Below are 13,999 nucleotides of genomic sequence, written 5' to 3' on the forward strand. Positions count from 1 at the left end.
CCCTCCCCTGTCCCAGAGCATCTTGGCAGAGTTCAGATTTCTGTGCTCACAGCTCAGTGCCCACAGTGAAAAGAGAATACAGAAAGGGGTGTGGAGTGAGGAGGAGTGGTGGGGCGGGGCTTTGGAAGAGTGTTTAAAAACCCTGGTTGCCTTAGTCTGGGCTCTGGGCTGAAGGTGGAAGTAGTGAAGCTGTGAATAACTTGGATTTGGAGGTAGTTTGATTGTCTCATGCATCAGTTCAGTTCAGTCGCTCAGTCTAGTCTGACTCTTTGTGACCCCATGGACTGCAGCCTGCCAGGCTTCTCTGTCCATCACCAACTCCTGGAACTTGCTCACACTCATGTCCATCGAGTTGGTGATGCCATCCAACCAGCTCATCCTCTGAGGTCCCCTTCTCCTCCTGCCTTCAATCTTTCAGCATCAGAGTCTTCTCCAATGAGTCATTTCTTTGCATCAAGTGGCCAAAGTATTGGAGTTTCAGCATCAATCCTTCCAGTGTATATTTAGGACTGATTTCATTTAGGATGGGCTGGTTGGATGGATCCCTTTGCAATTCAAGGGACTCTCAAGAGTCTTCTCGGAGAAGGCAATGGCAACCCACTCCAGTACTCTTGCCTGGTAAATCCCATGGACGGAAGAACCTGGTAGTCTGCAGTCCATGGGATCACGAAGAGTCAGACATGACTGAGCGACTTCACTTTTCACTTTTCACTTTCTTCCATTGGAGAAAGAAAATAGCAACCCACTCCAGTGTTCTTGCCTCGGATGGAGGAGCCTGGTAGGCTGTCGTCTATGGGGTTGCACAGTCGGAGACGACTGAAGCGACTTAGCAGCAGCAGGAAGAATCTTCTCCAACACCACAGTTCAAAAGCATCATGCATACAGGCCATGTATTAAAGTTTGAACTTCTGTTGTTCAGAAATCTGATTTTTGAAAAGAGCACTCTCTGTTTCTTCAGTCTGTTTTTCTACATGCTGTCACTTGAGAATGAATTAACTGCAGTGCTCACATGTTATGGAGCATTCACTGTGCATGGGGCTGGTCTGGCTTTTGTAAGTATCACCTCATTTAAATCACCATAGCTTCTGCCTGGGGATACTTGTAATGTGGCAAGTTCTGGGAACTCTTCTTCCCCAAGGGAGCCTCTCTTCCCCGCGTGCTATGCACGCGGCCTCCAGGCCTGGGTGCCAAGGGCTTCCTTGGAGGTCTTTTCTCAGGGGCTGGTTCCCCTGAGCTGGGGCTGTGGGACCACCCCGCAAATTGTGGTCAAAGACACATAAGCTCTACTTTGGTAGCTGTGATAAGTACACAGTCTGTAGTGTGGGGTGTGAGGACACAGTCTGGTAGTGTTCTGTCGGTGTGCACAGTCTAGGAATGTTAAGTGTCAGGGCACGGTCCAGCGCTGTGTGTGGCACACAGCCCAGTAGTGTTAAGTGTCAAGGCATGGTCCAGCGCTGTGTGTGTGTAAGTGCACACAGCCCAGTGGTGTTAAGTGTCAGGGCACAGTCTGGTAGTGTTAAGTCTATTCATGTTGTTATGAATCTGTTCCAGAACGTCTTGATCTTGCAAATCTCAAACTCTGTATCCATTGAAGTGAAAAAATTTTAACTGATAAGCCAGTCCTCTTTTTGTTCAGCGGGATTAAAATTGCTGTCCTGCCTCTGCTGTCTCTCTGTGACACTGGGCGCAGGGCCGTGAGAGCGGAGGCCGTGCAGGGAGCCCTGGTCACCTGTGGCCGCCGCGGGGAGGACAGATGGGTCCAGGGGCAGCGCCGCCGCCTCTGATGGAGCAGTGAGTGACTCTGCGGGCTGGGTCCTGCAGGGCCCCGGGGAAAGTGCCTCTCCCGAGTCACCGTGTCTGATTTGGTCTGTTTTCTAGGTGCTTCTGAGTTTGAGGCACAGTATAGTCGAGCTATGTCTACAAAGGAACGTTGTGTTTGGTGCGTTTCAGTATCCTGTGGGTGACATGTGAGGCAGGGTGGGACTTACATTCATAAGCGTCAGAAGTCCCTCTCGGAGCTCACATGGCAGATATTTCAGGCCCATCCCTGGTGTCTTCCCAGAAGAGTAGGCACCCCTTTGGCAGGTGTGCGCATCCCGGCCACGCCCGCCCTCGGGCTGGCCCTGTGCTCCCACACTGAGGCCCTGGCCTTCAAGGTGTCCAGGGCCCCTTCCTTCTCAGGGTGGCTCGGCTGTTTGTTTCTGTCAGTTAGTGTGCTTGGTAATGCTTGTGTTGTATGATGCTTTCGGGGTGTTTACAGACTTGGGAACTTTTGAACATAGAATAATACACAGAAGGATTAAAATGTCGCGCAAAAAACCTTCCCTGTATTTCTAGTAGACGTGGACCTCCTCTTGTGTACACTGCCTGCTCCTCAGTGTGGAGGTCAGAAGCTGGTGCCCTTGGCGCTTTTGGGCCCACTTACAAGACCCTCAGAGTCTGGTTATGAGCCGGCCACACCACCAGCAGAGTGGATCCTGGGGAGTCGGCTTGCCCAGCAGGTGGATGGCCTCCGGCTGGACATGGGCCTGTGTCCTGGGAGTGGTGACTGTTCACTGTGGGAGCTTGAGAAGGGAAGGAATAGGGTCCCCCGAATCCCAGCTGTCACCTCTGTCCCTGTACCTCCTCAGTGAACCCTCGTTTAGAGTATGTGTGCCGTCTCTGCCTAAGTCCCATGTGCCCGTCCCCTGGAATTCGCCCCCCGACCCCTGCTCGGGCAGTGCCTCACTGCTATTAGGTCCGACAGGCTGTGTGCACACAGAAACGTTCCAAGTGGCATGATTCTGGAGAGCTGTTGCAGTTGCCTTACTTGTTGAAACTCTTCAGTAAATGAATACTTTCTGATCAATTACATATCTGCTCCATTACACTCCTGCATTAAAATAGAAAGCATTGTTTAGCCTGTTTACATGAGTTAAGCTCTTTTGTGACTGTGCTGGCATTGAGTTATACACCTGATCTTAGCCAAAAGGCTGAGAAGCAATGGTACTGACTTACAAAAAGAGGTGTCTGCCTGTGCAGATGAGAGAGATGGAGGTTGGTAAGAGCAGTAGGGGAGTGAACGCCTGGAAAATCAAAGAGCTGCACCAGGCCAGAATGGACAGTGGTGGTGAGGGGGGAGGGCCGCCGGCAGGGGTTGGGGATCTGCCTCTGAGTCTGAGCTCTCGTCCCTGTCTCCCCCTCCTCAGGAGTTAGAAGCAGCTCTCCACAGAGATGACGTGGAGTTCATCAGCGACCTGATCGCCCGCCTGCTCCAGGGCTGCTATCAGCGAAGGGACATCACGTGAGTAACCCCAGTCCTCTCTCTTCTGGCAGCGGAAGGAATTAACCAGTCCTAGTGATGTTTCGTATCTCCTGGAGCAACCCTGAGCAGATCATCGGCCGAGAGTACAGTGTATTCACATGGGGCTCCGGGCCCTGCCTTTCGCTGCTTCTGCAGCTGAATTTTCATTTTACTGTCTTTTTTCCCACTCTCGCAAATCTAGAGCCCTTACCCTTCGGTTCCCCGGCTACCACAGTCACATGGAGTGTTTGCCTCTCAGTGTAGGCCTTATTTTCTCATCTTTGTTTCCAATATTGGTAAATTGATGCCTAACAAAATTAGATTCTTACTGCAGTTCTGCCCCTTGGGTCTGTGTCTCTTGTTCCTGTGAACAGTAGCATCATTCTGAGATGGAGCTTCTGGACCTCTCACACTGTAGCCGCCAAGTACACCCGCTCCCTTACACGTGAGACACGTAGAAACGTGGAGCTGGATTTCATCTCTGTCAGCAAGTACAGGCTCTTCCTGCTCAGGCCTCAGCGCTTGTTTCCAGGGACTCAGTAGCCTTTCTCTTTATCCCGTTCCCACATGGCATTGAACTGCAGGATGCTTCTGGGAAGCAGAGACTGGATGGGGTTCCCAGTCCTGGTCCCGCAATCCAAACAGAAGTTTGGGGTGTATGGTTTGTAGTTATCAGACAGTTAACAAAAGGCGGTATGTGGAATATTTCTGTTGTAGTAAGCTCACTCTTAGGGGCCTGTCAGGGCTGGGAGTCAACTTGTGGGTACAACGCGAGCGAGGGTGGTGAGCTGCTCCTGCGCCCGTCATGGTCCTCAGCCGCCCTGATGCGGTGGGGGTGCTCTCCTGGGTGCTCTGGCCCGTGCTGTCCGTCCCCAGGGGCACCCAGGCTGTCATGCTGAACAAAGAGCAGGAGGAACCGTACACCTTATCACTCAGACACGGTGAGGAAAGGTTTGCTTTTTGAGCTGTGGCTTGGGAGTTGGGGGGGTTTTTTAAGCACTGTTGTAGTCATACTGTGCATGTGATTTCACTTTTTTGTATCTTACATTTAGTTATCACAGCTGATGTTTCTCTAAATGGGATTGTCAGATACCCCAGTTTAGTAGATGAACATTTGTGCCTTAACTCTTAACTGTTACAGACATATTTCACATAACCTTGGACATAAAGGCTTGTATGCCTAGTGAATTATGCTCTTATTTGAAATTTCTGGAAGTATTGTCACTCAGTCAAAAGAAAGGCCCGTTTAAGATTAAAGAAATAATCTTGGCGGTCCAGTGGTTGAGACTCCATACTTCCACTGCAGTGAGCATAGGTTCAATCCCTGGTCAGGGAGCTAAGATCCACATGCTGCATGGCCCCCCAGAAAAGGATTCAAAACAATGCATTTCCAGGCTGCTCACTCCAGAGGTTGTTTCATTTCACCTATGACTCATCAGTGTCCAAGGGCCCCATTCGCCTCACCTCGCTCTGGTCGGGGTGCTGTAGGACAGACGCCCTCAGGACCCTCAGTCCTGGGTCCCACCACAGAGTGTGTGCTCTGGCCACAGCAAGTGCTCTGACGTCTGCAGAGCATGCAGGTGTTTGAGAGAAGGGCCAGGGAGTTGAGTCTTCACGTGGGTGCTTCCCAAGGCAGAGCCCAGTAAGTGGGTGAATGCAGGAGGAGCAGAGCCACTCATGAAGTGCAGCTGGGAGGGTTGCGCCTGGCTTAAAGCCCTGGAGCAGCGCCTAGGGGTTGCAGAAGGTCCCATGTGGTTCAGAAATGTGATTGATTTGAGCTGCAGAATCTTGGCCCTATTAAATTTTGATTCATTGCCACCATATAAAATGAGACTTCACGATTAAACCGCATTCTGTTGGAAATCATCTAAGACACCTCTCAGCTGGAGGGAAGACAGGGCCCAGCCCCAGCTGGGGGCTCATATCGCCTTGGCTGGTTGTCATTGTGCACGTGTGGGGCTTGCGTAGCCTACCGCCACCGTCTTTCCCCACTCATCTCTGCAATGAGTCCAGTGCCCACAGCACAGCAGGAGTGGGAGCCCAGTAGGCCTTGTAGGCTGGGTGACAAGTTTGGAGGTGTGGTCCCCAGGGTATGGAGCACAGGAGACCAGGAAGGAGTGAGTGAGTGGATGAGGCCTGAGGAGCGAGGTGAGCACAGCACAAAGTCCTGTGAGGGCGTGAAGGTGACGACCCAGTGCCTCCAGCCTGGCAAGCTGTCCAGTGCACGCCTTTCCTAGTTCATTGTGCACATTTGAAATCTGTACTGGAATTTCCTGTTACATACTTAGGCCTTGTCTTCACAGGTGTGTTGGCGATGATGAAGCACAAGAAATACTTGCTTACAGTTTGCAGAGCTGCCTCCTCATGGGTTCTGTCTCTTGCAGCTGTGTGCTGGTGCCCAGCCTCTTAACATTAGCTTCTTGTGACAGCACTATGTCGGTTACTCCTAAACAGTTTCTTTTGAAATCAGATGTTAATTTATTTAAACAAACAAACAAATGATCCTAGTCAGATGTCCTGAAATTTCAGGGGGTGGTGTAATGGAGAGCAGCACTGCTTTGGTGACTTTTCTGCTGCTGAAGGAAACTGTGAGTCTCTGAAGGAGAGAAGGAGCGGGGAGCCTTCAGCCTCCTCATCCCCTCGGTGCTCGTCATCACCCTGTCCTGCGGGGTGGTGTGGCGCAGCGTTGGTCCCGCTGTTCTGTGCTGGTCCAGGGAGGCAAGTGTTGGTTCTGGCCTTCGTCAGAGCATACCTGTGATATGTCACAGCATTTCAGAAAACATAAAGTGTTTGTGTTAGAAAAAAGGAGATAAGTATACTGAAACAGAAACATTTCTGAATGGTGAAGTGAGTTTGAGATCTGGTTGACCAGGTTGAATTAACTAGTCTGGAGTCAGGCTTCAGCCTTCTAAAAGCTTGTTGATGATGATATGTAGTAATACACAGAAAAGGCACATTCCTTACTCTGCAGTTAGGTGAATTGATGCAACTGAATACACCTGTGTGCAGTGATCACTCAGACAAGGAAGCATCGCAACGAATTTTACTTTTTCCACTAAAAGGAACTGCCCGAAGTGATTGTTACTCTGTCTCTCCAGTGGTATCCACGTGCATTTAGAGTGAATTTGTGCTCAGTATTCTCAGTATTTCATCCCACCCTAAATAAAGAGGATTTTGTACAAATGAATGCTTTTGTTTCCTGCTTCTAAGACTTAGCTATTATGTGGAGCCAAGAAAGGGCTTCCCTCATAGCTCAGTTGGTAAAGAATCTGCCTGCAGTGCAGGAGACCCGGGTTTGATTCCTGGGTTGGGAAGATCCCCCAGAGAAGGAAACGGCAATCTACTCCAGTATTGTTGCCTGGAGATTTCCATCGACAGAGGAGCCTGGCAAACTACAGTCCATGGGGTTGCTGGATTCGGATACAACTTAGCAACTAAAGAGAGAGAAGAAAGTTCCATCATCTCTCTATTACTTGCCTCACCTGTAAAATGGGAATGATAAGCATACCCATTACTAAATTTATTTAGTAATAATAATATTGAGTGAGATTAAATTAAATTACTTATGACATCCTTGGAGCAGTCTGGAGCTTTTAGTAGTGGGGAGAGCAGTGCTTCATGGCTGATACTGGGTGTGGGTGTTTTTAATTTACTCATTTATTTAAGTAGCTAGCTAGGTAGCTAACTAGCAAGCTGTGCTGTGTCTCAGTTGTGGCATATGGGATCTACTTCCCTAACCAGGGGTTGAACCCAGGCCCCTTGCATTGGGAGCATGAATCTCAGCTGTTGGATCACCAGGGAAGTCCCTGTGACTGTGTTTTTTTAGAGTTTTATGTACACTGGAATTTGAATTTTCTATTATTTTCATATGTCATGAAATAATATTCTTTTGATTTATTTTTTCTCCCAACTTTTAAAAAAGAACGATTTTTACATTCTTAGCTTACAGGCTAAAGATAGACACTCAGGCCAGATTTGGTCCATGGGTCATAGTTTGCATGCCCGTTTTTAGAAAAATAGGTTCTTGTTTCTAATTCCTTGAACTCAGTCAGCACGCTGTTCAAGATAATATGACATTTCGAAAGTTCCCCCGTGCACTAAATCTAACCCCCACCCTCCCAGAGAAACCCACTGTATCCTCTACAGTGATCTGGTTCCTATGGATGCAGGTTGTTTTGCCTTAAGTGACTTCACTTTCCCTTTTCACTTTCATGCATTGGAGAAGGAAATGGCAACCCACTCCAGTGTTCTTGCCTGGAGAATCCCAGGGATGGGGCAGCCTGGTGGGCTGCCGTCTATGGGGTCACACAGAGTCGGACACGACTGAAGTGACTTAGCAGCAGCAGCAGAGTTTCTTCTGGTTGGGATCACTCTGCGTGTCCGCGTCTTTCAGGAAGCCCAGAGCGCATGGTGCTCGCTGATGCTGCTGTTCATGTCAGTACTTTGTTCCTTTGAGGGAGGAGTCTCAGTTGTATCCAGTGCAAAAATATCTCAGGTGTTCTGTCTCCTAATTGGTGGACTTGTGTGCAGACTCCAGTGGGGCTGTAAGGAATAAAGCAGCTGTGAACATCTGCACAGGTTTCTGTGAATGTCTCTTCATTTTCCTGGGAATTGCTGGGTCCCATAGGAGAGTATGTTTGATGTTAAGAAACTGCCAGACTTGTTTTCTTGACCACTCTAGTTGCTCCGTATCTTTGCCAACATTTGTTATTTTTAATTTTACCCAGGTTTTCATTTTACTGATTCTGTTGCATGTAATGTGGTAACATTGTGGTTTCAATTTGCATTTCCCTGATGATGAGGTAAATAACAGGCTATGACTGTTTTTTCCTGATGTGTAGCTTACCTATTTGTTTGACACTGTATTTTAAAGAACGATAAGCTTTAATTCTGTTGAAGTCTAATCTGTCAGTTTTTTCTAGTATGTTATTAATATTTCCAAATCAGGACATACCTTTAATGTCAATAGATTCTCTTTGAGGTTTTCTCTTGGTTTTATAGTTTCAACTTTTTGCAGTTGACATTATGGTGCATTTTGAGTTCGTATTTGTCTATGGTGTGAAGCAGAAGGTCAGTGTCCACGTTTTTTTACTTATGAATTTCATGCATGTTCAGTCTATTCAAGTATCAGATTGTCTTGAAATTGAGAATGTTCTCCACCTTTTTTAAATTTTATTTTTGCTTTTTAAGTGTTTTGACTATTCTGGGTTTTTAGCATACAAATTTAAAAGTTAAGTTATCAGCCCTGCCACCCCCCAAAAAAGGCCTGCTACAGAAAATGGACACTTTGACCAATGTTGAATTCCCCAGTCCTTGACCATGATATGTGTCTCACCATTTGTTTATCTTCTTTAATTTCAGGAATTTTGTAAGGTTTCAGTGTAAAGATATTATGCATCTTTCCATTTGTGCTTGAGCTTTTTTATTTTCCAGCTACTTGTTGCCAGTATATGTAAAATACAGTTGATCTTTTTATGTTGACCTTATTACTGAGGCTTCATTGGTCTTGCAGATAACCGAGGAGTTTCTGTTGTCTGCTCCTGCTTCAGCCTCTGTCCCAGGAGCTTCCTTCTCTTGTCTTACTGTGCTGGCCACGACGCTGGTGTTGTTCCTGATCTTGGGGGAAGTACACAGCCTTTCACCATGAAGTGTGATGAAGTGCTGTCCCTTTTGTCTCTTGCTGAATTCAATTGGCTACTGTTTTGAGGATGTTGATGAATATTGGCCTGTACTTTTATTTGCTTAGAAATCTTTGTCAGGTTTGGCAGATGGGTTGAGAAGCATTTCCCTTCTCTGGTTTCTGAAAAAGTCTGTGTAATTTCTTTTGAACAGTTCACCACTGAAAGCCTTTGGGTTTGCAGTTTTCTTTGTGCAAGGTTTTATTTGAGTATTATTGATTCAGTTTCTGTAATAGATTAAGGCTATTTGGATGTTTTATTTCTTAAAAAAAAATTTATTTTTTAAATTTAATTTTTGGCCACACTAGCCAGCATGTGGGGTCTTAGTTCCCTGATCAGGGATCACGCCTGTGGCCCCCTGCAATGGAAGGTAGAATCTTAACCACTGGACCACCAAGGAAGTTCCTTTTTTAAAAAAAGAATTTATTTAAGTATAGTATTGCACTAATTTCAACTGTACAGCAAAGTGAATGATTCAATCTTACGTATATATCTTTTTTCACATTCTTTTCCGTTTTTTCCGTGGTTTATCACAGGCCGTTGAATATAGTTCCCTGTGCTATACAGCAGGCCTTGCTGTTTATTCATTCTGTATAGACCAGTGTGCGTCTGCTAATCCCAGACTCCCAATCCATCACTCCCCCCTCACCCCCTTTCTCTGGCAACCACATGTCTGTTTTCTGTGTCTGCGAGTTTGTTTCACAGGTGAGTCTGTCATATTTTAGACCTCACATGTGAGTGCATCGTGTGGTGTTTGTCCGTCCCACTTCACTTAGTGTGATCATCTCCAGGTCCATCCATGACGCTGCAGGTGGCATTATTTCATTCTTTTTACGGTTGAGAAACATTCTGTTGTTTATATGTATCGCATCTTTATCCAGTCATCTGTTGATGAAAATTTATGTTGCTTCCATGTCTTTAGATATTATAAATAGTGCTGCTGTGAACATAAGGGGTGCATGTATCTTTTTGAATTATAGTTTTGTGTGGGTATATACCAGGAGTGGGATTGCTGGACCATATGCTAGCACTGTTCTCTGTGTTTTGAGAAACCTCCAAACTATTCTGCATAGTGGCTGTACCAGTTTACATTGCTACCAACAGTGTAGGAGGGTTCCTTTTTCTTCTGGATGGTCTCTTTCTTAAGTCATGACCTTGGTAAGTCATTTTGGCATTTTTCAAGGAATTTGTCTGTTTCAGTTTTTAAATTTATTTCCATAGTGCTATTCATAATATTCTCTTATCCTCTTAATATCTGTAGGATCCACAGTGGTTCCACTTTCATTCCTGATGTTGTAATTTGTGCTGTCTCTCTTTCCCTCTAGAAGTTGATTCTTTCTACAGGTTTTTCAACTTTTAAAATGTTTTACTAAGGAACCAACTTTTAACCTTACCTGCTGTTCGTTTTCTTTTTAAAATCTTTTTTGTTATATTGATTTGTCTTTATTATTACTTCTGTTTACTTTGGCCTTTTCTTTCTTCTTAAGTTATAGTACTGGTTATGAGCCTTTTTTCAATATAGGCATTCCAAAGCTATAAATTTCCTACTAAGCATGTTTGACTTGTTAGTTCACTTACATTTAGTATAATCATTGGTATGGTTGGTTTTCCACTTGTGTCTCTGGGGTTTTTAAGTGCCCAGCTCATGGGTGGGTGTTCAGAGTATTCACCGATTGTATAGTCATCACTGCTGTTGAATTCCGGAACGGTTCGTCAGCCTCATAAGACAGCTCACGCCCATCAGCTGTCGCTCCTCACTCCCTGCAGCCACCAGTCCCACTAACTCATGGGCTTTCTGTGCATGTTGTTGGTTCACTATTCTAGGTGCTTCTGTAGGTAGAAGGCATATGTGTAGGTATTAGGCTAATTTATTTAGCATGCTTTCAAACACACTGTATCGTGAATCCAGGACTCATTCATTTTATGGTCAGAAAGTACTCTGCTGAATGTTTTATTTATCTGTCGGTTCATGGACATGGTGCTGTTTCAGTTTTTTGACTGTTATGAATCGTGCTGCTGTATATGAACATTAGTGTACTTGTTTTTGTGTGGGTGCAAGTTTTCATTTCTCTTGGCTGTGTACCTAAGAGTGGAATGGTTGGGTCATATGGTAATTCTGTTTAAGTTCTGAGCAACTTACCAAATATTTGCAAAGCAACTGCATCATTTTACACTCCCCCTAACAGTGTGCGAACATTCCCCTTTCTCTGAGTTAGTAAGTGGTTAGCACTTGTTCTTACCTGTCTCTTTAATTTTAGCCATCCGGTGGGTGTGGCATGGTACCTTACTGGGTTTTGATTTGCATTCCCTAAATGACTAATGAGTGTCTCTTCACCTGTTTCCTTCTAATTTTTTTCCTTCCTTTGTCCTTCGATAGTTTCTTCTGTTAAGTATTTCACTTTATTTCTTATAGACTGTGTGGGTGCATGTATATATCTGTGTGTGTGTGTGTGTGTGTGTGCGTGCGTGCGTGCGTGTATGCGAGAGAGAGTGATTCTGGGGTAGCAGGGTGCATCTTTAATTATCAGAAGCTGTTTAGAATTCTTACTGTACCATTTCTCACCTTAAACTTGACACTCCAGACTTTCAATTCATACAAATAGTATTTAAGGTACCATCTGGCTTCCACTAAAGACAATTCTTTATCTTTTTAAAGATAAAGATTTCCAAGGGGCTTTAAAAAAATTTCTAGATGACTTTTAATTCTCTTCTTTTTTACCTAGCATAAGCATTTATATACACAAAATCTGTTATATATGTATTTCCCTGTTAAAATATGTTTTATATCTTAGTCATATTTTCCTTGAATTTGAAATTGTCATGATTTCTTTTTTTTTTTTTTGTCATGATTTCTTAATTGATTTCAAGACATGGCAGGTACCATATAGTCCTGCAAAAGAGGCATTGGTTTAGTGGTTTTGGACTGAATTGTTCTATGATCTTTATGAATAAGCAGTTTTCTAATGTTCTTATGGGGCCTTTTAGGAATTACCAAAAGTTAGTCTCTTTATTTGTGGATGTGAAAGTTGGACCATAAAGAAAGCTGAGCGCTGAAGAATTGATGCTTTTGAACTGTGATGTAGGACAGCAAGGAGATCTAGCCAGTCCATCCTAAAGGAAATCAGTCCTGAATATTCATTGGAAGGACTGATGCTGAAGCTGAAACTCCAATACTTTGGCCACCTGATGCGAAGATGGCCTCACCTCACTTTAAAAGACCCTGATGATGGGTAAGATTGAAGGCAGGACGAGAAGGGGATGACAGAGGATGAGATGGTTGGATGGCATCACCAACTCAATGGAGATGAGTTTGAGTAAACTCCGGGAGTTGGTGTTGGACAGGGAAGCCTGGCATGCTGCAGTCCATGGGGTTGCAGAGTCAGACATGACTGAGCGACTGAACGGAACTGAATTTTTCTATTTAGTCTCTACGTGGCCCTGGGACGCCAGGTCCTCACTGCTCCCTGCACATGGACTGCAGGTACCCTTTCATGTCTCAGAGCTGAAGCAGCAGTCTTCCTTCCACCCTGGTGATCTCAGGCAGGTTGTTTCCCTGGTTGGTCACGCCTCCCGGGCCACGTGGGTCTCCTGGGAGAAGCTTGTTCTGGGGAAAGCAAAGCAAGCAGCTCTCTGCTGGGGTTCTGAGATGCTCACCCTGGAGTGTGGATAGATAGTTATGTCTCTCTCTCTCCTGCGGACTATTTTGGGGGGGGGGGGGTTTAACTAGCATTTAGAGCTTCTTTCAAACAAGAAGGAACATAGCCATGGACCACGTGCTTCAGTCTTTTTGTTCTATTGAAAGGGTTGGTGATAACCATCCAGAACAAGTGCCCTGCACTGAGTGGCCTCAGTTTGTAAGAGCTGCAGGTGCCGCAGGCAGGGCTCCCTCCGGTCCCTGGGCCGAGAGCCCTGTTTCCAGGTGGCATGATGGATTTCGATGAGCTAACCACATTCACTCTATGCTAGTTTGAGGTATCAGTGGGAAGGAAATAAAGTTCCTTCTCTCTTTGAAAAAGCATAATGTTTCATTTCTTAGTTGCCTAAGACCCTTTGTTTTTTTCTAAGAATATTTCTTCTGACTTTTTCTACAGCTATAACGACCGTAGATTATAAAATAACATGGGGGGAAAAAATAACATGGGAACTGCCTCTTTTAAAGATATTGACCTACATAATTCATTTGGAGCTATTTGTTCAGTGAGAAAAATGTTTTTAGAGCAAGCGTTAGGTGAAATTGTATCCAGATTCTTCACTAGTTGAGATACAGAGTGACTATCTAACGATCGAACATCACTTTGTTACATGTTGGGGCTTTCCCCATGGCTCAGTGGGTGAAGAACCCACCTGCAGTGTCGGAAACACAGGAGATGCAGGTTCAGTCCCTGAGTCAGGAGGATCCCCTGGAGAAGGAAACTTGGCAGCCGCTCCAGTATTTTTGCCTGGAGAATCCCACAGACAGCGGAGCCTGGCAGGCGATAGTCCATAGGGTTGCAAAGAGTCAGACACGGCTAAGCACGCAGGCATGCGTAACACCCTGTTATATACAAGGCACATTTAGGTACTAGTCAGAAATTTAAGTTGTCATTGAACTGTCTGAAATGTTTCCTGCAGAAAAAGCTCTCAAGTTTAGAATACAGTGTTTCGTATCATGCCTGCAAGGTTACGCGTAATAGCACATGAATGTGTTCTGTGTTCTTGTTTGTTCATGCTTGTGCTCTGGAGAAGGTTTTTCTACCTTTGCATCAGAACATGAAATATGAATGGATTAAGCCAGGCAGACCCTGGCCCTCTTTGCTGTTTGCCCTCTTCAGTCGTGGACCTGACTTTGAACCGAGTGCCCCCTGAGGTCTGTAGAATCTGCCCGTGTAAACTGAATGCCTCTTGAGCTCCATAGCGTCTGCCTGTACAGGTGACGGTCGACACGACCTCTTGCGGTGTCTGCCGTTGACACTGCATACGTGCAGCTACTGCCGCGCAATGTGCTGCTTGTGGCTGAATGTGCAGAACAACCTGTTCTGTGAGAAACTTGCTTAAACAT

General features: G+C 45.6%; 1 protein-coding gene across 1 annotated transcript in view; it reads left to right on the forward strand.

Annotated features, from left to right (window-relative positions):
* CECR2 (CECR2 histone acetyl-lysine reader) overlaps positions 1-13,999 on the forward strand; it is a 118,023-nt gene that overhangs the window by 73,556 nt on the left and 30,468 nt on the right. Inside the window, exon 2 of the mRNA XM_069585953.1 lies at positions 3,189-3,283. Within this exon, the coding sequence (XP_069442054.1) occupies positions 3,189-3,283 (95 nt within the window). The remainder of the gene's footprint in view (positions 1-3,188; positions 3,284-13,999) is intronic.

The sequence above is a fragment of the Ovis canadensis genome, chromosome 3, assembly GCF_042477335.2.
Source record: "Ovis canadensis isolate MfBH-ARS-UI-01 breed Bighorn chromosome 3, ARS-UI_OviCan_v2, whole genome shotgun sequence".
Classification (NCBI taxonomy): Eukaryota; Metazoa; Chordata; class Mammalia; order Artiodactyla; family Bovidae; genus Ovis; species Ovis canadensis.